We start from the raw sequence: 22,928 nt of genomic DNA, 5'->3' as shown, positions 1-22,928 counted from the left end.
TGTGAGAGCTGAGGGAAGGCTTGCTGCTTATTCTGTGTAATTTTTCAGGGTGAGAGAATAGGTGAGGCATAGTTTTGGGGGGAGGAGTCTGATGATTGGATCTTTTATGTGGAGTAGGAAAATACACTGACTGTATTTCATGTGTATTTACAATCTTGCCACTAGATTTCTGAATATTTTTACATACATTACTGTGTGTGATGTGGCTGTGGAGCTCATGGCTTTATAGAAAAGGTGCGTATTGAGCAAAACATGTAAAAAAGTTAACTCTGGTAGAAGAGTAGAGCAGAGAAAGCAGCCTTGTTGTGTCTGTTGACCACTCCGGTGAGTGGAAAGCAGAAGGTAGAATTGCACTGGCAGCTTAATTGTAATTTGGCTAGGTCTTGTCTACATGTGGAAATGTTCAGTACTAGCTTTCCAGATGACAAGTTTGGGCTTAATATTTTGCACCATGAGTAATTTAGTTTAGTCCATTTTGGAGGTGGATTGAAATAAATCACACAAAGGCATCAGTAGCAGAGAATAATTCACTTGGAGAGTGAGGTGAGGCAAGTGCACGAGTGAAAAACAACTTTTTGCTTTAAAAATCCACCCTCAAACTGATGTCATAATAGCTTCCCTGTGTAGAGAAACCTCTAGTTAGTTCCCTTGTGGTGCTGGAAGCTCACATTAGGATTTAGGCACTAAGCAAGCCATTGATATGGAGGCAGAGTTGCATAAAACTTCAAGCAAGCTGTGAGTCTTGCAAGGCAATCCACTCATCTCCAATTTGAGGAAAACATCACACAGGGTTACCTCTTTCTTCATTTTGGTTTCAAATGCTTTAATCTGCCCCAGGATCCCCTGCCACTTGCAGGGTTTTTTTTTGTTTTGTTTTGTTTTTTTTCCATGTCCGCACAGTCTCCTTGTGTTGGCTTGGCTGGAAAAAAGGTCTGAGTGGGTGTAATAACGGCTTGCCACCCTAAATGATAAAGAGCAGAAGCTCTTACCTCTGGGCTGGAGTAATGTGAGGCTTTGCTGCCGTCACTCTCGCTGGAACTGCTTTCGCTCTCTGAGTCAGACTCTGAGCTGGTCTCTGATTCACTGGAGCTGCTGCTGCTCGACCCCTTGCTGGAGAGTCCTGAGGCTCGGGCGTTTGACTGTGGCACCACCAGGCTGCCAGCCCCACACACAGCCCATTGGGGAGAGAGGAGGGAAGAGAAGAAAACAAGAACATAAAAAAACCCCACATGTAAAAACCATAGTGTTGTAGGGAGCACGCTTATTCAAATGCCTGTAAGCTTGTCTCTGCTGCTAAGGAATGAAGTGAGTTCAACATTACATTATTATAATTGGGGGGGGGAAATATGGGGTTACACTCATAACCATTTACATCCTTAGCCTTTGCAATCTCTTCTTCATCTGAAGGAGTGTCAAGTTTTCACTTCAGCTTGTCTCTTTTCTCATTCAGTAGACATTTTAGGATATATTAAAAATATCAAACGTTAAAAAACAGCATGGAAAGCAGTCGTATGGTGTCTAATGAACACTCCGCACAAGGGTGAAAGCAGGAGATTAAAAAGGTGAATAGTTAAAAAACGGAGTTGAACTCCACTGCACCAGTCATTTGTAAGTAGTAATAGCAGTAACGATAATAATAACAATAATAATACGTCCTCACTGGAGCTTCTGACTCCCCCATCTTTTATTCTGCACACTTTCTCACCTACCCGTAAATGATGTGGTTACCTGTATATACTGTCTTGATATTGACAATTGCAAGATATAAGACACTGATCTTGCAAAAACTTGAAGAGCTTGTGTTTTTGCATGTCAGCAGTGCAGTGCTGTCAGCAGAGATACTTGCCTTCTTAGAAGTTATGTTTGCATGCAAGTATTTGTATTATCAGGCCTGACAGCAGAAGAAATGTATACTTCTCTGAAATAGTTGACCATGCATATTAAAAATATCACAGTCATAAAGACTTGAGTGTGAAATGTCCTATTAAGTCATCCAGCTTATTCCCCAGGCAATGGAAGATTGTTCCCCATAGCAGGGTGCATTTTGTACTGAGTTCTTCAATTTGATTTTAAATGACTTGAATGCAGCTTTTACTTTTAACCCTGGGAAACTTCTCTGCAAACTAACCCAAATTCCACTGTCAGAATTTTCTCCCTACATTCAACTTGAAGTTGCCCTTTTAAAATTTATTCTTGTTACTTATTATTTCATCCTGTTACTAATAGTTACTATGATAAATTATCCTCCTCCCTTTTTGCTTTCACATGTTTGCAGACTCTTTTTCTGCCCTACTTCAGTCATCTTTCAGACAAGGTCTTACACATTTACATCTTCTGATCTTTCTTCGTAAGTCATTATCTCCAGGGATATGGGATCATTTTTATGGCTCTTTTCTGAACTCACTCCAATTTGTCTATATCTCTCTGATAACAGGATGCCCAAAACAGTGCAGCATTATAGATGGGTTCTCACTAGAGCCCTACAATGAAGGGCTATTACCTTCCTGCTCCTTGAGGCGTTGCTTTTGTAAACATATACCTGAGCTGTGATGGAATATATAGTCCATTAACACTCCTACATCTCTTTCAAGACTGCTTTCTCCAGAATTTCTCCACTGATAGCTACATTTTAGATTATTTTCTTCCAGAGAGATTAGCTTGTTTTTTGTTTTTTTTTCTTTCTGCATACCAGATCTCATTTTCTTCTTTACTGCACCATGCTTCCAGCTCCGTTTGATTTATTTCTCTGCCCTCGGAGATGTCTGCAGCAACTTCTAATTTAGTATCAAATACAAACTTAATTAAATGGTTATTCACTTCCTTTTCCAGATCATTAATGAGACTGTTAAATAAACCCCACATGAAACACACTGGTACCCGAATAACTATCTCTTCCCAACTCCCTTCACTGGTGTTTATCATTACCCTTGTTTATGCTCCATCAGTCCAATATCGTGGCTAATGCAATGTGATACTGGAGATGCATTTTGTGAGAAATAATATCTAATAATTAATTACACTTCTGCTATGTTGCACCTAATGAATTGTCTTTATCTGCTAATGATGCATTTCATTCTGGAAAACTGGTCCCTGACACTTGACACAAGTCATACATGACTGGCAATTTCTGGGGCTTTGAAAGGAGGCCAGGCCATCAGAGATGCTGTTTCAACTCCACGATTCTCCACGGCCACATGCTTCCTGGCCTGATCCCCATTTCCCCTAACATATGCCAACTTTTACCCACTGGACCACCTGTCTTGCACAAGCCAGTACTCCCACCACACCGCCTTTATTTACAGTATCCTCCTTGCCTTTTGCTAGGAAGCAGCACAGCTGCCCATGGCTTTCTTGCTTCAGAGAGTTTCTGGTTGCTTGGGGAATTGTGCTGCAGTTGGGAGAACTTTCTGCACCCTTTGAGGCACAGGCAGTGCAGAAAACCTCACCTGTGTTCTCACCTTACTAATTAAAGCAGGTAAAATAAACAGGAGAGGGAGGAGCTGACATCCATTTCTATTTTTGATGTTTATTTTCATTCTTGTAACGATCGTGCAGCAGAGAGAGGCAACAGTAAAAGCTCATGCTCTGGCAGGATGGCTTGGTGCTACATGCATCTTCACAGAAGTGCCTGTCAGCTCTTGGGGGACAAAAAGTCTGTCATCATACACGGGCATTGAATGTACCAATTGCAATGAGTGCCTTTAAAAACTCACCCTCTGCTAGTTTTGTTGTTGTTCATTATGTCCCTTTGTTTTGCCAGGTAGGTGTGGTAAATACAAGATTTTCAGGCAGCCATTTGTATAACAGCATTAAGGCACAGGGGTGCCTGAAACAGAAAGAGCTTATAAGCTTGCAAAAATTTTCCTTCCCCGAGAAGGAAAATGGATGTTTTGTGCACTGCTTTGGACAGTGCAGTTTTCCACTTGTACAGGTTGCTCAGTAAACTCTAGATGTGAGTTGCTTACATACATTAACAGACTACAGTCAATTCCTTGCTAATAAAATAGTGAGACCTATTTAAGGCCATTGTGAACAGGTTTTCTGGTTTTGATTTTTTTTCTTCTAAAATATTTTTTATTTTTTTTTCTTTCTTGAGGGAATATGAAAATGTAACTGCCTTTTCTGACAGTGTAGCTTAGGGAATGCTTTTGACAGTGTCTGACTCTGATGGATTTCCAGTCCTCTCCACAACAGCATTATGACTGTTGCCTGCAAAGTTCTTCAACATCACAAAACATCTGCACATTTATGTCCTGCCCCTAGTGACTGTGGTTTTAATTTTTATACCATAATTTTTGTTTGGCATTGCCTGAAGTATTCAGAATTGCTATACAGGGGGTGAGGGAGAAAAAACCCCACAGTAATATTTCTTTCCTGTTGTGACATGAAATGTTTTTCTAGGCTGCTGAATAGAAATTGTTACTACAGCCATAGATATAAAATATAACTGTTGGACTCTTCACAAACATCTGGAAATCTATGTCTGCTACTCTAATGGTAGCTAATATACTACAAAAACTTAACATTAAATTATTTTCCCATTTACGCTGATACTGTTGAAGTCTTCTGTCTCCCTTCTACCTTTTCCATTTCTAAATATAGCATATTCTTACAAGGATCCTCACTTTATTATAGTGACCAGGGTGGAAACAGCTACATGTTTCTTCATGCAACCTTATAAAAAACAACAATTATTTTAAATTGGCAACTTCCATCTTAGAATGTTCTTTGCAAAGTATGTAAAAAAGATCATGCAGTCAAAATAAAAGACCAATTTACATTTTAATGATGGTGGCACATAACATTCATGCATATTTTGCTACTGGCTTATGCCCCAGAATTAATTACTACATCATATAAATGATATTTTTATTTTAAGCAATTAAATAACAATTTGGGTAAGAACCACTTTTCCTTAAAGCCCTTGATCGGAATGTGCACTCTCTGACATAAGAGAGGAGATACCTTGTAAAGTTGCCAGAAGTTCAGTAATAAGCTCACTTAACAACCAGCACACTGCCTGAAGTTTCTGATCAGGTATCTCCCATCATCCTGGCTACATGGGACTTGGGCACCTAAGCACCCCCAATAGCCTATTTTCCTGCTCTGCCTAGTGGACAAGTCACCATTCTCTGACAAACTGGTAGATCCCTGGTAACCTCAATTTATTTTCAGATGTGCAGATTCAGAAACACAGTGATTTGGGGAGATTAGTACTTCTTTCCTACTCAAATGTATTTGTGATGCAATTTGAGAGGCAGAGCCATTTCAATCCCTGGAGAAGCCTGAGAGGTTAGTTGTGGTAGGACCAGTTATTAGCTCCACCAGACTACATGGCCATGGCCATGACCAGCCTTTGAACAGTACCAAGGTGGTTTAAACACTTGTGCAGGAAGGTGAAGGCGTTTGCTGTGCCGTCAGTGGAGAAAGATTCCCAAATTAGACTGCCTCAGTAACCCTCAGGAGACCTCTTGAGGTTAATCATGCTGGATTTGGGACCTGCTCTATGCTTCATATTAAGCTGCTGCTTACAGCTGCACTACTTTCCACGATAATAAATCATGGCATTCAACACTGGCCACAAGAAGTTCCTGGGCAGCTAAGCATATGCTGCATTGCAGGAATTCAGTCTCAGTGCTTCAAAGACAGACAGCATGGATGCCTGATCAAGGTACAAGTAAAACAGATGCAATTCTTTTCTTTACCAAACTGCAAGTATTTGGTAACAATATGAAATGGATTAAAAGAAGAAAAATTCCTCCTATGCTGAAGAATTTTTGATGCAAATTTTTCACTGCATTTCAGTATGAAGACACTTTATACCTGATTTACACACATATGAATTATTATCAAGAATGCGATGCCTTGAAGGGAGAATAAGGCATTGAAGAAAAGAGTGTGCCAAGAAAACATATCAGAGTGACCCTCTGAAATACTCTTCCTGCCACAACAAAGGCGATGCAAATGCTCTTGCTTTATATTTTTGAGTCCAGTTGGTTGGTGTATTTTCACTTTGCAAGAATTGTATCCAGAGCCTTCTTACCAGAAAGTTCAGCAACACTATCAGACACTATCTGCTGTATTTGTTTTTGTGTCTGGAGATAGGACAATATTCAGCCAGTGTCATCTGCATAGCTGTGATAATCTAAACTATTTTTCTTCTACATCTCACCCTATGGCACTATCCATGAAGTGCTGTGCCACTACCAGTGGACCTGACTTCCCAGAGGAAAGAGGAATGCAACAATTAGTGTGAAAAGCTGACTTGAATAAGCAAATTACACTCTTTGGGATCATATTGTCAACACTGAGAAACAAGGAGAAGGTGATCTGAATTTGTAGATGTCACAAATGTTACAGAAAATCCTAAGGAAGGCTGTATGAATGCTTGACTTATTTGAAACACTCAACAAATCTATCACTGTCTGGAAGATCAAGGTCAATTGTGGGAAAACAGTACTCTGAAACAGACACCAGTCCCTTGGCTGGTATAAACTGTCATAGCTCCATTGACTTCAATTAGGCTACACCTATTTAAATCAAACAGTAAATCTGACCAAGACTGAAATGATATTTCAGACTCTGTGATGAAAACATATTCCACGGTTTAAAGGAATTCTGTTGGTAGAGTCTCTATTTTTATTCCAGATTAAAATATCTGAAACACCACTTCCTTCATCCCTTGAAGCCAGCCTAAAACCCAGCAAAGGTCTTTTACGGAAAACTCTTTATCCCTCTGTTGCAAGAAACAAATTCCACATGGTGCTTCCTCAAAGCACAAACTGAGAACATTGTGCCAAGATCTGTGTAATTACCTCTGCTGCCTGGCACTGAAGATATTGCACATCTCCCATGCACACAGTAGGGAATTCCTGTGTCGACAATTGTGAATGAATCACAGAGGCAATGGAAATGCCCACTTCTTGCTGCCACCCCTGTGTATTTTTTGAATTCTGTTTCAGTAAAGACATCTGAAGCATGCTTACCACGCAGGTCTATATGGACTCACAGATCAAGCTATACCAATGTTGTAACAGAACATATGGGGATATATTTCTGAGGCAACTGCAGAATGTCAAGAAATAGCATCATAAGGGTAGCCTACAGAATGAATGTGGACGTCGGCCATTCGTTTCAGGCCAAAATCATGCTGAGAAAAGGGAGATGACATAATAAGCTAAAATATGCACTCGCTTGAGGACAGCCAGATACCTTCACAGTTTAAAACAGGAAAGCTGGTTCTGTACTTAACATACAAACCAGAATACAAGGAGCCTCTGCTGTAGTTCTAGCTCTGCCATGTCAAGCCTGAATGATCAAATCAGTTGATCCTTCTAGGGCTCTGGTCACCATCCTAGTCATACACAGGGGTGACCAAACTTGCTTGCCTTCAGTGTGATGGGAGATGTCCTTCATTATTCTTTAAAACACACTTGGATATCCTTATTCCAAATACAGTATAGAAATTACTCAAATTTATGTTTTTGCACATTTGCTAACTGAGAGGATGAAACCAATTAACTGTCTGAGTTCTTTACAGTTACCCATTGTGAAAATCTATCGTTCACTAACAAAAAGGGCAGCTAGTCCTGCCATGGTTGGCTGTTTAGGCCTGAACACACACAAAAAAATGAGGCTGGGCACTTCCCTTTCTCCAGGTAAACGATTTCCCAGGAGTCTGTTAATGTCTTTAGGAAACAGACAAATGTTTTCATACCTCATTCCTATAATGGATGAGGTATGAAATAGGAGTCATGATGAGTGAGAGTCCTGGAGGTTGTTTGGCTTGTCACAATACATAATGCTTTTGTGAAAGCACTGCATTACCTTAGCTGCACCACCTTTGCACAGCACAGCTAATAAAGCACAGCTGCCAAGAACAGAGTTCATAGGCTCCACCTATATTTTAACACTGTCCTTGGGAGTTGCTTAAATAGTTTGTGCTGACAAGACTACAAGTATCACCCGATAATGCAAACCTAAGGTAAATCAGGTCTCTTCAGACTCACGTGTGCCTTCTGTGATTGCAGCTTAATTGCCAGAATAGTGACCAAATAAAAACAAATAGGAAAGGCTATTTAGAAAAACAAGGTATGAAGCTCATGGACACACACATACAAAAAACCCTCAAGAAAATTCAGTCTGGCAAGGGAGTGTCTGTTTAAGGCCTGCCTAAGCAAAATCACAGCTCCCACCCTGAAGGAATATGGTAAGAGAGAGAAAAACCACTGAAAAAAACCTTGGCTAAAAAAACTCTGTGAAAATAAAATGCTACATAACAATTAATAGAGATATTGCTGTATAAATAGCTTTATCAGAAGGAGGGTGTGCCACGGTATCTGAGATGAAAGGGTCCAATAGACCTGGAGCAGCATTAGCATGGGGATGAAGTGATTATTCAGCAAGCTGACAGCTGGGCTAGGAGCGTGGTGCCAGATTCAGTGTGTGCTTTCCACTGCTGCCAAGTGGTTGCTTGTCGCTCCAGATAAATGGAGCATCAGCAGTATTTTATTTGACCTGCTCACAAGAAAAATAAAGCAACTTTGACTTCCTCTGTGTGTTTGTCATTGACCTTGCATCAACTGAATATGAGTGGAGAGATTTCCCGGTCCGGGAAAGTTAACTCTTCGGTAGAAGGGGAGCCATAGAGTCTTTTTACCTTAGTAGTATAATTAATCTCTTAATGGTTCCAAGTATGGAGACTTAAAAAGTGACAGGCACAGCCTGTGTGTCCTGTGCCGACCTCGGAACATGTCCTTGAACCAATGGCCTGAAGAATGATGAAAAGTTCTGACAACAGTCCATGAACAGTTCTGACAATTGTCCATGAACAGCCACCTTCCTGCCTCCAGCATGAAATCAGGAAACCATTTCTACAATGACTTTTTTTTTTTTGAGGGAAAGAAGAAATAAATTTTAAGTGGACAAAGCTGTTGAGAACATTCAGTCAGACAACACTGCTTTTGATTTCCCTCTTGAGACCAAGGCCAATGGCTTTTGTGTGCTTTCCTTGGTATATAACCCAGAAGTTTTGGTTTTCTCCCTTTTCTTCATCAATTTGATCATGTCTCTTCTATTTGAGATCCCTCTGTTGTCTGGTTGAGGCCATCTTCTGCTGCTGGGCGAAAATATGATGCAGTGTCTTTGAATTATACATCTGAAAGAGAATGTAGAACACATACTTTTTCTGACATTTAATGCCCAGTCCAAAAGGACTCCTTGTAACACTTTTATATTTATGGCACTAGTGGATGAGACACTGGTCAGACATAGGTTTTCCATTTCCAATAACACTGAAACTTTGGATGTCTTTCTGGCACTCATTGATTCCTTGAAATAACCAAGTGCATTCTTACGGACACTGCTACTTTACAGCATTCCCTGTTTTCCACCTGTCTCTCCTCCCCTCCTCACTTCAAGGAAGTTCCTTTCCTGGCAGCATCAGGAGTTGCTGCATTCAATTGCCAGCAGTCTCCAGAGTTCATTTGCCCAAGGGGTACCAGACTACTTAGGTTCACTGAAGAAGATAAATATCACTAGAGATAAGCTCTGTTCCATTTCCCATGACATGAGTGGAAAACTTGCCTGCACTTTGTTGGTTTGCCTGGTAAGTCTGATACAGAACGGCAGCTCAGGACTCAGCTATCAGAAGTTCTCTTTAGAGTGAGGTAATGTGAAAGCAAAGATGTCATGAAGCTCCAGACTGGTGTTTTCAGTAAAAGGGAAGCGCTTGAGATGGTGAATCCTACCATCTGAAGAATGACTTTTGGGACAATGGCCCTTTAAGAGAAAAGGAAAGGTCCACAGAGGTCTTTTTCACAACATCTTGATGTCACATAGGACAGCAGAAGGGGAGATCTTTGTGTTTCAGCAAAATAAGAAATTGAGAAGTTACACCTGAAGTCAATGAAAACAGGAAGAAAGGCACTAATTTAGAGAGGGGTGAATGGAAATACAGAGTTTAAGAGTGACAAGGAGTAAGGACTGTTTGTAAGTTAGCTGGCCGAAGGTTGCCTGCAGACCTCAAACAAGCCAGCCTTCTGACTTTGTGAACAAGTAAGTCATGTGACCTGTACAGTCAGGATTTCATCTATTGTGCAAGGCTTAAAAAATGACTAAAAAAGAATGTAGCTGAGTTAAATCAAGGTGGATTCAGACCCTCTTGGTCAGATCTTGAGAGAGATGGCTAGTGAGGTAGAGGATAGTAGGTTTGCAGGCATACAGTTTTTCTGCCCTTAACTTACAAGGGACCTAGCTACTGCCTAGCTTCAGCCCCCAAAAATGCCCTATGGAGATTCCTACCTTTCTTGATTGACTAGAGAGAATCTGGGATCCTAAGGGTTGCTTAAACACTATGCCTGATATGCCCAACACCACGTACACCATGATCTCAAAGGGAAGCAAGGGAGGTTTAATTCAGACTTCTCTTCATGATTTCTCTTTGAGGGTTCAGCCAACTCTCCACTTGTCCTAAAGATTGGGGGTGGTATGTAATTTAAAACATATATCCACTCCCAACTCAGTATTCCACTGTTTCATTAGAGCACTATTAAAAAGTGATCCCCTGCCAGATTCAATAATAGCAGTACTACCCATCTCAGGAATAGATCCTCCACTAACATTCTGAAAGTATTTCCAGCAGCTTGGTCTTCTTTGGGATAGGCTTCATCCCACTGGGAGAGAAGTTGCTAAGAAGAAGGTAATTAAGCACCCGAACAGATCAGTGAAGATGTAGAACATCAGTCACTGTAGTTTCAGAAACTAGGTTAGGCAAAGACCTGTCTGGAAGGGTTTAGGCAGGATTGATCGTGACTAGGTATAAGAAAAGGGATTAGATGAGTTTGGATTTCTGTAAGTGAACGTACAGATGAGGTTCCTAAGGAGCATACATTCTGTGCTTACAGGTCAAAAAAGAAGGAAAGAAGTTAGAAAAGGGTATCAAGTACATAGGTATCAGAATAGTCATAGCAAGGAGTAATGCAAAACATTCTCTGGAAAGTGGAGTAGTATTAATCTACCATCTTCAAAATGTCTCATCAGGAGAATTTGATATTAATTCCCTGGAAATTAACCTTGGTGTTGCTTTTCTCATCTCATTTATTTTCTAATGCACGAAGTATAGTTTTATTTCTGTTGAAGAAAGCAGCAATTTTTGCTTGTGAGTTACAGCTTCATCAAGCCACGGAAGACAACCACTGCAGTGCACATGAGGAAAACCCTTGTCTGCTTTGGCCTGCCATCACCTTATTTCAGAGTTACTGCTACCATAGCTCACGTTGGGGCTGGCCATCTAAATGGACAGCCTTTTCAGACACAAGTTGTACCTCACTTCAGCACAGCTGTTTTTTGCCTCAGTCAGCAGGACCCTGGGTATGGTTCTGCCTTGCCAGACCTCTCGCTAAGCTCCGAGAGTCCAAATACAGATGAACTTGTGCAGATAAAATTACTAACTACCATAATGGCTGTCCAAATGGGTGCAATAAATTTCAGTGTGAGACAAACTCTCTCAGGTTTTACTGACTCTTAATGTTGCTGCTGCCAGCTTTAGTGTTACTCTTTGACTCAAGCCACATTCTGTTGTCTCCCAAAGGTCTTTTCGGCCCGTCAGCTCTAATCAATATGCTGCCTTGAGAAGGAGCTTGTTTTAAGTAGGTTTGCTCACCAAAAAGAACCATATAAAGAAAATTTGACTTGCCTCTTTGTCAGCATATATCACTCCCCATGCAGAGCAGCATTTAGATGGTCTGTTAGTTGAATCCAAGCACTCTCTTTTATATGTTTCAAGAAATGACAAATGCCTGGAAAAAATGTATAGTTGTTTTACAGAAGATATTAGGCAGACTCAGGAATGGCAAGCAGGAGAGCTAATAAAGCCCAGAATTGTAGCAGAGAGGATGTTAAAAGATAATTAGTTTGAGATTATTTGAAGATTTCTAAGAGGTTCTTCTGTTCTCCTTTCTGATATAAGCACCATCTTTTTTCCAGCAAGATGCAAAACTATTTTAATATGTTTTTAGAAAGAGTTGCCCAGAATATGCTGTTTACCTATTATTGACATACTAGCTCAAAATAAAAGATGTTTAAAACAAATGTTCAGCTCTTGAGTATTTGCCTGTGGTGCAGTCCTACGTTTTCAGGGGTCCAAGCTACTGCGAAAAAAACTGCTCCCATTCTGTCCAGAATCAGATTCTTGACTCCTTATTCTGACTTAGTAACATTGCCCTTTACAGACTGGAGCACCCAGAAGTGCTCCTGAAGAGCAGAAATGGTCTGTTTAGCGAGGTTGTCAGCATTTGACCCACTGTAACCCAGCAACACAGTATGCAGATACTTGATGAAGAATTTTAAAATAGAGAGCAGCCCCTACTAGTAACTTCTGCTGTGCCTTCCTCAGGCATAATGTGGCCTGTGAAAAACAATGAAAATGTATTATAAGCACAAATATAAAAATCTATGTTAAGAAAGATTTATATAAATTGCCCTTTACAGTTAAAAAGAAAAATCAAACGTGAATTGCATCCTTCTGTGAGATATCCATGGCAAACCTGAGGTTTGTTCATGCACATGTAGATGATGAGAAGAGGCACAAATAAATTACAAAGTAAATGTAATTTTATTTGCTTTATTACTCTAGAATGTGGTACCAATGTGTCTGGACTCAGTGGCTCCCCAGCTGCATCCTCCTGCAGGATGTTATCAATCCTTTATATCTGTGAAATGTTCTACCAACTAGTAGGAAAAGGATGAGAATATTATTTTTTTTTATTAAAAAAAATCGGTCTTACACCATGCTGTGTCCTGATGTAGTTGAACTTATATCTTCCAATATACCTTTCAATCCACATCTCGTATGTTTTACTGTTCATTAACTCCCATGCATCTGTTTTGGTTTCTTATGATATTACATTATCACAAAGGCATGCCTAGGTGCCTTTGCCTGTTCTTCAATGCATCTTTTGTTCTCCCTGCCTGTCCCAGGGAGGCAGAAAGGAAATGCACACATGATATTGGGGAGAGGGCACAGGAACAGGGAGAAATATTGCTCATCAGTGCTGCTTCTCTCTCCCAGTGCCACCAACACACTGTTGCTGCTTTCTTCCTCTTTCTGCCCTGAGGCTAATAGTCCCCTTCTGGCATTCTGGTCTTACTTTATGTAGCATTTCAGACACCCCTCTGCCTGCCTTGTGTCCTGCATGGTCTGGGTTGTGCTGAGGGAAGTGGTGGGCCTTTTCTGAGCATGGATTTCCATCTAGCAGTGTGATCCAGCAGGGAGACTGTTAGAGATGTAGGAGTCAACATGTGTTGCTGCTAGGAGTTCAGTGTCCTGCTGTGAGGATATACATTCCTTATTTCTTTAAAAGTGTATCAGGTGCCCTGCATGCAGCTGGGAAACAGCTGGAGGAAAGCAGAAGATGCTGCACAAGAGCTTTGCAGAGAAGATCAGATGGACAGACAAGTTTCCAGGAGAGTATGGTTTTCCATAGTGCAGCAAGAAAATAACTCTTTGGTTATATTTTTACCACCCCATCATCACTCTAAACCCTGTTAGACAAGTCTCAGCTTGGGGAGCAAGATCAAGTGTTGGGTCTTTGCCATTAGCTTAGACACTAGGGGAAAGGGCTAGATGACTTTGTTGATAACTAGGTTGAAGACCCCAGCAGGCCTTCAGACAGTTTTATTAATCATAAAAGTAATTAAAAATAGCCAGTTCCTCGGGGGCAAAGAAAAAACAAAACCTCAGAAGAATGATTCAGGGCAGGATTCAGGGCAGGCATCTCCCAGTTAAGAGCACTGCATTCGCTTTTTGCACAGAGAACTGACAGGGAATACTCAGGAGTGAAACTCCCAAGTATTATAACCAAATGCTTACTCAAGGCAGGGGCAAACGCTTTCATATGGACTTAGTTTACAATAAGGAAAGATATTGATGGGGTTTGTGTACAGCTCAGAGGCACTGAACTTTCAGATAGTTGACTCCGAAGCTTGCATGTCACATCTGGAGTCAGCAAGACAGTTTCCTCCTTTGCCTTTGTGCTTGGCATTTCCTCTTTCACTTTTTTACTTTCCCCTTGTCTTTCCCTTTTCCCTTTATCTTTCCCTTTTCCCCTTGCATTAACTTGTTTTTTTATTTAAAAAATGTATAGAAGTAATATTTATTCACCTTTATGCCATCATCCAGTGCCTGTGCTCTATCTCAGCTGCATTTGCCATATGAACCTGTCTGGCCCCTAAAGATGCTGTACATATCTTAAGGCTTCTCAAGCGACTCTAGATGCTTGTGTTGAAGTACACGAATCCCATCTTAACTTTGTCACCTTACAGTTGTAAAGAAATCCTTTCAAAGCAGCTCAGAGGTAAATCAAAGCATTGCTATCTCCCTGGGTCTACAGACAACCAGAATGAAACACTTTCCAACCAAAATTAGCTTTATATGGATTCTTAACTGCAAAACACAATGGTAATTGAAATATAAGCTTTCATTTCTTTTAACTAGAAAGGTTTCAATGGTGAAAAAAAACCTGTGGATAAAGAACTAGGACATGGGACAGGCAGAAAAGAGGATGGAGCAGAATCGTAGGAGGTAGGAAGGAGAGGGAGCTTTGCAGAGCCAGTTTTTCTGTGGTTTGCAGGGCTGGTGGCTGAAATATGTACAGTAGTTGAATGATGCACATCTTCTGCTCAGAATACCTGTTGCCTCCCTGCAACACTAGACACAATCTTTGGACTTCTGTGGCCTGGGCTTGGGAAGACTTGGGCGAGTCTCCATGCACCAATATAAGTGAAGAGGATCAACTGTCTGGAAAGCAGCTTTGCAGACAAGGCCCTGAGTGTCCTGATGGACAAGTTTTCCATGAACTAGCAAAGTTCCCTCACAGCAAAGGCAACCAACAGCACCCTGGGCTGTGATGGGAAGAGTATTGCCAGCAGGTGGAGGGAGGTGATCTTTGTTCTCTGCTCAGTCCTGGAGAGACACATCTAAGTACCAGATCCAGGTCTGGGCTCCCCAGAGACATGGAGCAACTCCAGCAAAGCACCATGAACATGAGCATCTTTCACATGAGGAGAGGCTATGAGAACTCGGAGGAATATATGCCAGATTGGAGGGAGAAAAGAAGACTGAAACAGGTTCTTCTCAGTGGTGCCCAGTGACAGGACAAGATGCAATAGACACAAATTGAAATACAGGAAGTTCCCTTTAAACATAACAAAAAACTTTTTTTGCTGTGAAGTTGATAAAACTCTGGACCAGGTTGCCCAGACTTCACCTCTGGAACAGGATGAAGTCCCCATCCTGGGAAATACTCAAGACCCAACAGGACACAGCTTTCAGCAACTGCTTTAACTGACCCTGCTCTGAGTGGGGGTTGGACTGGATGATCCTCAGAGATGTCTTCCAGCCTCATACATCCTGTGGAACTAGCTCAGGTATCACAAACTATGGTGCTCTCTGGGAACACAAAGCTCAGTGGGGCATGAAGCCCGCTCAAGAAGCTGGACACCTGCATGGGCACTGAATTGTTCCTGAGCTGTATTCAGCTGTAAGTGTTCCCCCATTGTGTGCTCAACTCAGATGGCTACATAGGTCACTGCCCCAGTTTGACTGAAGTGTAGTCTTGGCCCTGGGGCACCAACACTGCAGCTGAGACCACGTGCCAGCTGCATATCACATGGTGGCAGCTTTACCCGCTGCTCTATCCTTTTGCAGGCTACTCCATGGTTTTCAGAGTAAAATGGACTCCGGGGGTGTTATTAGGTTAATTTGGTGTATTTTACAGCAGGTGGAAGGTGCAGCAGCAGCAACCACAGGCTGAATAACTTCTTTCTCCTTAAAGCATTTTTGGATCTGTTTCTGAATGTGGTCAGCAGCATCTGAGACATCCCATCAGGTCATGCTTTATTTATTTAACTGTAATTTGCAGCACCTCTCTCCTTCTATAAAACCTTGCTGTTAGGAGACTATTTTATATTCTATTTTGGAGTATCTCTCAAGTGCAGTTGTCTATGCAGTTGTCTAGCATCACTGACCAGAGCAGCTGCTGACAATGCCAATGCACAGAGAGCTGCAAAATCCTTCCTTTTTGACAGCAAGAGTAGAAAAGATCATCATGAAATAATGGACTAATGTGGCCATTCTATCTATGATGCTCATAAATTAGATTTTGAACCTGGCAATTGCAGGGTAATTAGGAGGAGAGTAGCTTTCCTGCAGGAACATATATTTCCTATTCTGCCTGCCTGACACGCTCCAGTTTAATTTTTTCTTTGTTCACTCAGCTCAGAAATGGCAATTACCAAAGGTGATAGCCTAGTGGCAATTTTTGAATCATGAAGAGACTTATCACAGAAATGAGGGGAGGGGGGAAAAAAAGGACAGGTATCGCTACTAATTAAAACAATTTTGAGTTAAAGAGACTATTTCAATAATTGCTTTTGTACTATAATCGTCACCACATAACCTATCCTTATGAATTTCTAATACAGTGAAATAACTCTACTGTGGAGAGTGAGCTTAGAAAGACAGCTTTCCTAAACATGAAACCTCATCAGCGAGAGATAAGTAACAACTGGGCAGACGTTTCAGAATTGCAGGTGACGTCACAACTCTGATCACTAACAGCCATGCAATTTTTTAAGCCTTCCTTCCCCCTTTGGCCCTGTCAGAGAGACACAGGAAACAGGGCAGGAATTCCCATCTTGAGTGGCCAAAAGAAGGTTTCACATTATTAAAATGGATGATTTCCTTCATCTAAGAGCCTCTGAGGAGCATAAATTACAGACAACATCAAAGCAAGTGAAAAGTTTTACAGCAGACTGTCAAAGACACTACTGGGGTTTCCTTGGTAGATTTTCATTTTCAAGGAGCCTCAGCAATTTACTTTCTTTCACAAAACAATTCCATATGTCTGTGGATTATTTACACTTGTTTTGATTTTTGTTGTCAAGGGTTTTAAAGAAACAATATCACAATTATTTAACATGGGGAAATAAAGTTAGACAGACAGCGCCTGAAGTAACAAATTACTGGGATGATCTCATGGACTAAAACTTTGCAGACTTGCTCTGTGCTCTCCAGGGTTCAACAGCATGAGATACAAAGAAAAACAGTATAGCTAATTGGAAATAAGTAGAGGTCAGATGCCCTACAAATACAGCAACTAATTATTCAGGTTGCCATAACTGATCTTACAGGATGAAACACCATAGCAAGTGTGCAGCACAAGAATAAGGGCTGTGAGATACATTGGCCCAAGTTTGAAGCAGACCTGAGAAAACTTTATTTGATGATTATTGGAATTAATCAGTTAAAAAGTGCCAAGGCCAGCTATGGTCTTAGGTTAAAAGTCGTCAGGGCAAGCCGTGAACGGATTAGTATTAGCTTCCTCACTTAGGGTAAAGAAGTGACTATTACTAGAAAAGGCGTGAAGAGACTATGAGCTGACAAGGTTATTAGCTAGTCCTGAGGAGGTGGCTCCTGCTGAGTGTGTGTTTTAAGTGCCTTCCCTGCAGGGGAAGGTTGCCATTAGTTGCTGGGACATGAGCCATGCAGGAGACCAGTGTGTCACACCTCTCAGCTTGTAATTCCAGCCTGCAAGGCCACTGGTATATTCAGCAACGATCATATATATCAACGATCAACAAGACAACAGGCTGTATTGTCCACATCTGGGAAACCAGGCTCTATTCACTGAGTGAAGTAAGCAGGAAAAAGGATGGGACACTTCTCTGGATCACCAAGCAGGAAACCCCAGTTTTAAGCTCTGTCATTGTGTTGACCTAAGCTGCTGCTGTGCTGTGTTGGCAGCCAGCAACCATGTGAAACAGAGATCCTTAGGAAGAAAGCACAAGTCTGAACACTTTATTTTCCTTTAAGGGAAGGATCCCTCTTTACTTCACCTGTGCATGAGCACCCAGGTGTTTGGCCGAGAAAAGAAAATGCGAAAAAGATCTGTATGAATTGTTTCCAAGCCCAGCAGCAAATGCCACATTCTTAAATTTGTCATTTGCTGCTGGTGAACTATTCCAAAATGTATTAATTGTTCTTACCTAGTAATTCTTCAAAAAGTATTTTCATAAATGTTGCATCAATAATTTAAAGGCTGCAACAGCATATGATTTTCAGAGTGACCTCTGATTTAAGTTTGATGGCCAGGGCAGGATAAGAGCAGAAGACTAATCATATGCGATAATCATGTGACATGAGAAGGAAATGCTAAACTGTGTATCACTAATGACTTCACTCTGAGGAGTGTATTTCCTGGCCTGAACCGTAACAGCACCAGTCTTCCATGCACCACTGGCAAAGACTGAAGAATATAGTCTTTGATGGCCTTACTGAATGCCTTTCATTGACTTGAAAGTTTATGAGGAATTTGGTCAAAACACAAGGTGGCTTCTCTTCAGTTTTTCTTGATGCAAAACTAACTTGATGTAGCTCCATCTCACATCAAGCTAGTAATTTAAAGCTGATTACCTTCTTCATTGCATGTCTGTGTTTGGTTACTCAAAGTTCTGATTAATTGGTTCAAGTCTTGATTGTGACCTTGATTTGATGACTGTGTTGTCCACTGTTAAATAGCTTACTGTGGTTCTGCTAATATGGTGATGTGATTTACATTTGTTTGCTTGTTTTTAGCAATACAGGGCTAGCTTATTCAGTCCAGTTGTAACATGAGTCATGTCAACTAAAAATGTATGTAATTTAAATAAGATACTTCCTAGGAATGTGTCCCTGCAACAAAGTAAATAACTCTACCCCCAAAAAGATGGTATCAGGATTAAAACAAAGCTATTAAAATATTGTCTTAGTTAGCAATTAAAATAAGTAAAAAAACAAAAAAACTTCAAGGTTGCCATACTACCTTTAACAAGATCTTTACCAGGTGCAAGACAAACCTAAGGCAATCACTTCCTAACTAATCAAATCCTGTTTACATCTCAGCATTGGAAACGTATGTTGTTAATTTTAGAGCCACAGTTGCCACGTGAGTTGGGAATCACTTCTCAAAAAAAAGTGCTACTTTTGTGAGTAATTACTTTTTCAGAACAGGTGCAGAAAGTGCATTTGACTGCCCTGACCATTCACACAAGCTAAGCTTTGACTCAATCAAACCACAGCCTATCACAGCCTGAAAACTGGATCATAACATTTATTCTTTTGGGCATGGTATGGCCGTAATAAAAAGCAGCACAAAATTTCTTAACTTAACAGAGGCTCATCTTTTCTCCTTCCAGATTTTACCTTCCATCCATGATCTCCCTTTTCACATTGGGCAGACTGCCTGCATGTTTCACTGTTTCTTCTTCCTTGCAGCTCTTGGATTGACTGGAGAAGTGACTGGCAGGTCCATGCAGTTATGGAGTTTGCAGTTCCCAGTCCTTTCAAGCCAACCTCTCAGTTCAACAGCTGAACACTGGTGCATGATGTCCCTGTTGAACTCAACTCCAAAGCAGCCAAGGGGTGTGTTGTGGCACTCGAGTATGTCTTCTCCATGTGGGGCAGTGGGAATTCATTTGCCATATGTTCCCTCATTAACCACACAGTTATTAATAGAGTTTGCTGTAATGTATTTAAAAGGCTGGTGTGGTAAATTACTGACATATGAACAATTCAAACCAGAACGCCAATTTACTGCTGCTCCATAGTGATACGGGACTTTTGGTCGTAAATGCAATCCTAATAATTTGCGCAGGGCAACTCTGCAGTAATCCCCTGGTCTAACCAAGCTGGGAGACCTTACAATGGCAGAGGAGGACAGCAATGAATAGTGGCCCATGGCAGAAATCTGTCGTGACTCTCGTAATACTAAAAAATGTTTCATGCTAGGTTTTGACCAAATGGCAAAAGAGAATAAAATACATTTCTTAGAAAATAATGTGGTGTTGGCTCTGATTAGATAACTACATCAATTGCTAAGGCACTTGTCTGCTTTAACAGTGTCCTTTGTCTACACACATAAAGAGTATGCATGGGGACAATGCAAGGCTCCGGGAGGGGGATAAATATCCTTGTAACATAAAGGAGAAATTCCTGGATAATCAGGTGTCAGCCTGGCATTTTTCACCAGCATTAAATCCCTTATAATAATTTAGGAAAATACATGCATTTTTGCACAATATTCAGAAAATATAAGCAGTCTGGGGTTAAAATTTGGTGGCAGCTGACAAGCAGCTGACATGCTAATGCAGAAAATGATATAAAAAGAGAAGCTGAGCTAGAGGTCAGGGTACAGCTCTGTATCAATTAGAGAGTGATCACCTCAGAGGAGTGTTTAGGTTTTGCTGTCTTCTCAAACTGTTCTCTGGGTTTGCACAACCAACTTTGTAGCGGTTGCTTTCCTCTTCAGCTTTAACAGAGAGGTGCTGTGAATCCCTCCAGCAGGAGGATGAGGAGGAAAAATGAGGGTGATCTGACAGCTGGAGGAGCTCAAAATTAGGTTCTTCTGAGAGCTCCACCTTTCAACATCCCTATTTCAAAACTGTAGGCTACAGTGTTCATGTCAGAAGCCTGGCACTATTCTTTACTGTACACTGTAGCTCTTCCTACAACTTCTGGCAGGTTTTTGCATGAGGGGGATTTGCACCAAAAAGTTTCAAACTGGAAAAATGAGTGTGCTTGTTATTATGCTCAGCAGACTGGGAATCTGCCAGGCTTTTACAAAACTGCTCATTTTCTAAGTCTTAGCTTTTTTTTTTTTTTTTTTTTTTTTTTTTTAAATTGAGTGGATGACAGGCACTATCTTGTTAAGTGAAAACAATAGAGTGAGAAGTTGGAAATTGCCAGGAAGCCTGGGAAAGACCGACACTCAGCTGAGATTTCATTCCATGTTTTCCCGTTGACCTCACAGGCTCTCAACACAAGAGCTCCAAGCACATTAAAGAAAGGCCACAGTCTCATTTGGTCCTGTGAACATTGGCAATATGTTATGGGGACAATATACAAGCTTGAAAGGGAAAAACCGCAGCAATGTCCCCATGCCCTGGAGGTTTTGTCTGGTGCAATGCTGTTTAACCAGGGCACTGTGAGGTTTTAAATGGCCATATGAGATTTATAGTAGGTCATGACCACATCTCTTTTCAGGGCAAAGTTTGAAAAGTCCATTTGTCTCAAAATTAAAAAAAAAAAGAGTCTGGTATTTCTCCCAGGTTTTTCCTTCTTCCTTCAGGCAACTCTTTTTGCCTGGCCAGAGTTCCTAAACCCTTCCCAAGGGTCCTTTTAATGTGGGAAATATTGTCCTAGTGTCCACTATCAAAGGAATAATACTGAAGATACAAATATTTACAAACCCACTCTAACTCCACATGGTCAGTATCAAGCTTATTAAGCTTTAGAAAAAGGGACATCATGACCTTAAAATAAGTGGCTTCAGTAAATCAGTATTTGAGGGGATTATTAGCAGGGAAGAGTGATGGTTATTGAAGGGAACTGAATGGAGAAGACTCAAGGCTCAAACAGAAATGCCCCGTGTCCAGCTGATGGTGTGGTCACACCACTGTGTGGCTGGCAGCTGAGGGACAGCCCTGGCCAGGTGGGTGGCAGTGCCAGTCCCCCATTACTGCCCAACTGGGCTATGTCCCATCACGTGCCAGCAAAGCATACTGGTGTCTCTGGGGCTGCAAAACGATGCAATGGGCTGGCCCCCCACCAAGGCAGTGTCTCCTGCGCAGCAGGAAGAGAGGTTGTCCCCTTCCAATTATGGGGGACACACTAACCTTTGGTGGTGCTTGAGTGGCCTCTGCCAGGCTTCACTCATGATAATGCAAGCTGTCAGGACTTGCCTATCTTTGTGTGGCCTTGGAACTGGGGGCAGCTGGAGGAGAATGGTGGGAGATGAGGATCCCAGGGAGGACTCCAGGCACCCCGGTGTGGTCGGGGCGGAGGGGGGGGTGTGGAAGAATGGGAAAAGGGCATATTGGGCAAGCAAGATGGCAAGTGGCAACACAGGCTCTGGAACAAGTTCCCCCTGGGAAACACGGAAAGCCAAAATCCTGGAAATTTGGCGCCAAGTGGGGGAAGATGCCTAAGACAGAGGCTTTGTGTCTGGTTTTCCTCTTTTCTCTCTGAACGGTCTGTAGGAAGGAAGAAAAGGAAAACGGGATTGGCAAGCAAAGTCCTCCAGGGCTGCTGAGAGCCAGGCACTAGCCAACCCCTCACCAGCGCCTGCTCCACCAGCAGCAATCACCTGCCTGGGTATGAAACAACACAGACCTCCCCGGGTATGTATCACACCAGGGCCAGAGCAGATCTTCACCGAAACATTCTAAAGTATCTTAAAGGATCATTGCAAAGCAAGAAATTTACTTGGCAGGTCTCTATGACTTTTCTGGGGTGATGTTTAGCTGTTGTGTGAATCAGACTCATGGGAATCTTTAACCCTGCTCCCCCATTTTTTTATTTGACAAACTGTTAATTTAGAAAAGTTATGCTTGATTATGCCAGTAAATAATAAGTGAGAGCTATTTGTGAATAATTTGGCTGCAAGATTTCCACAGAGAAGGGTCTATTCTCTTCTGTGTGAATGTGTGTGTGAGAGGCAGTCCCTCAGCATGAAGAAAAGTTATGTGCCTGAGTCAAGAATGAAAAAGACCTTTCAAATCTTTATAGCAATACCTAATGCAGAAGATACACTGGTATGCAAAATAAATTTCATTAGGCATAAAATATCTACCTTTAAAAGAAGTAATTTTTTTTTTTTTGCTAAAATGCCAGAAGATTGCAGACTATATTAAGGATAGCATATGTCTCATTTAAATAATACCCCATGGAAAAATACCTAATTTAATTTAAGTAATTTCTATTTATTTCTGCCTTTCTAAATGATAGCATTTTCAAGTTATAAAAAGGTAATGTCTGAACTTAGACTCTTTACACCTAGTTTCAAGCCAGACTTAATTTTACATCTAAGTTAAAAACACATGAGAGCACATAG

General features: G+C 41.3%; 1 protein-coding gene across 1 annotated transcript in view; it reads right to left on the bottom strand.

Moving 5' to 3' along the window:
- AFF3 (ALF transcription elongation factor 3) overlaps positions 1 to 22,928 on the bottom strand; it is a 332,087-nt gene that overhangs the window by 45,251 nt on the left and 263,908 nt on the right. Inside the window, exon 11 of the mRNA XM_051611002.1 lies at positions 990 to 1,155. Coding sequence (XP_051466962.1) covers positions 990 to 1,155 — 166 coding nt within the window. The remainder of the gene's footprint in view (positions 1 to 989; positions 1,156 to 22,928) is intronic.

The sequence above is a fragment of the Apus apus genome, chromosome 1, assembly GCF_020740795.1.
Source record: "Apus apus isolate bApuApu2 chromosome 1, bApuApu2.pri.cur, whole genome shotgun sequence".
In the NCBI taxonomy this organism is placed as follows: domain Eukaryota; kingdom Metazoa; phylum Chordata; class Aves; order Apodiformes; family Apodidae; genus Apus; species Apus apus.
Note: the sequence above shows the minus strand (reverse complement) of the source record. Positions and strands in the feature narration are given on the sequence as shown.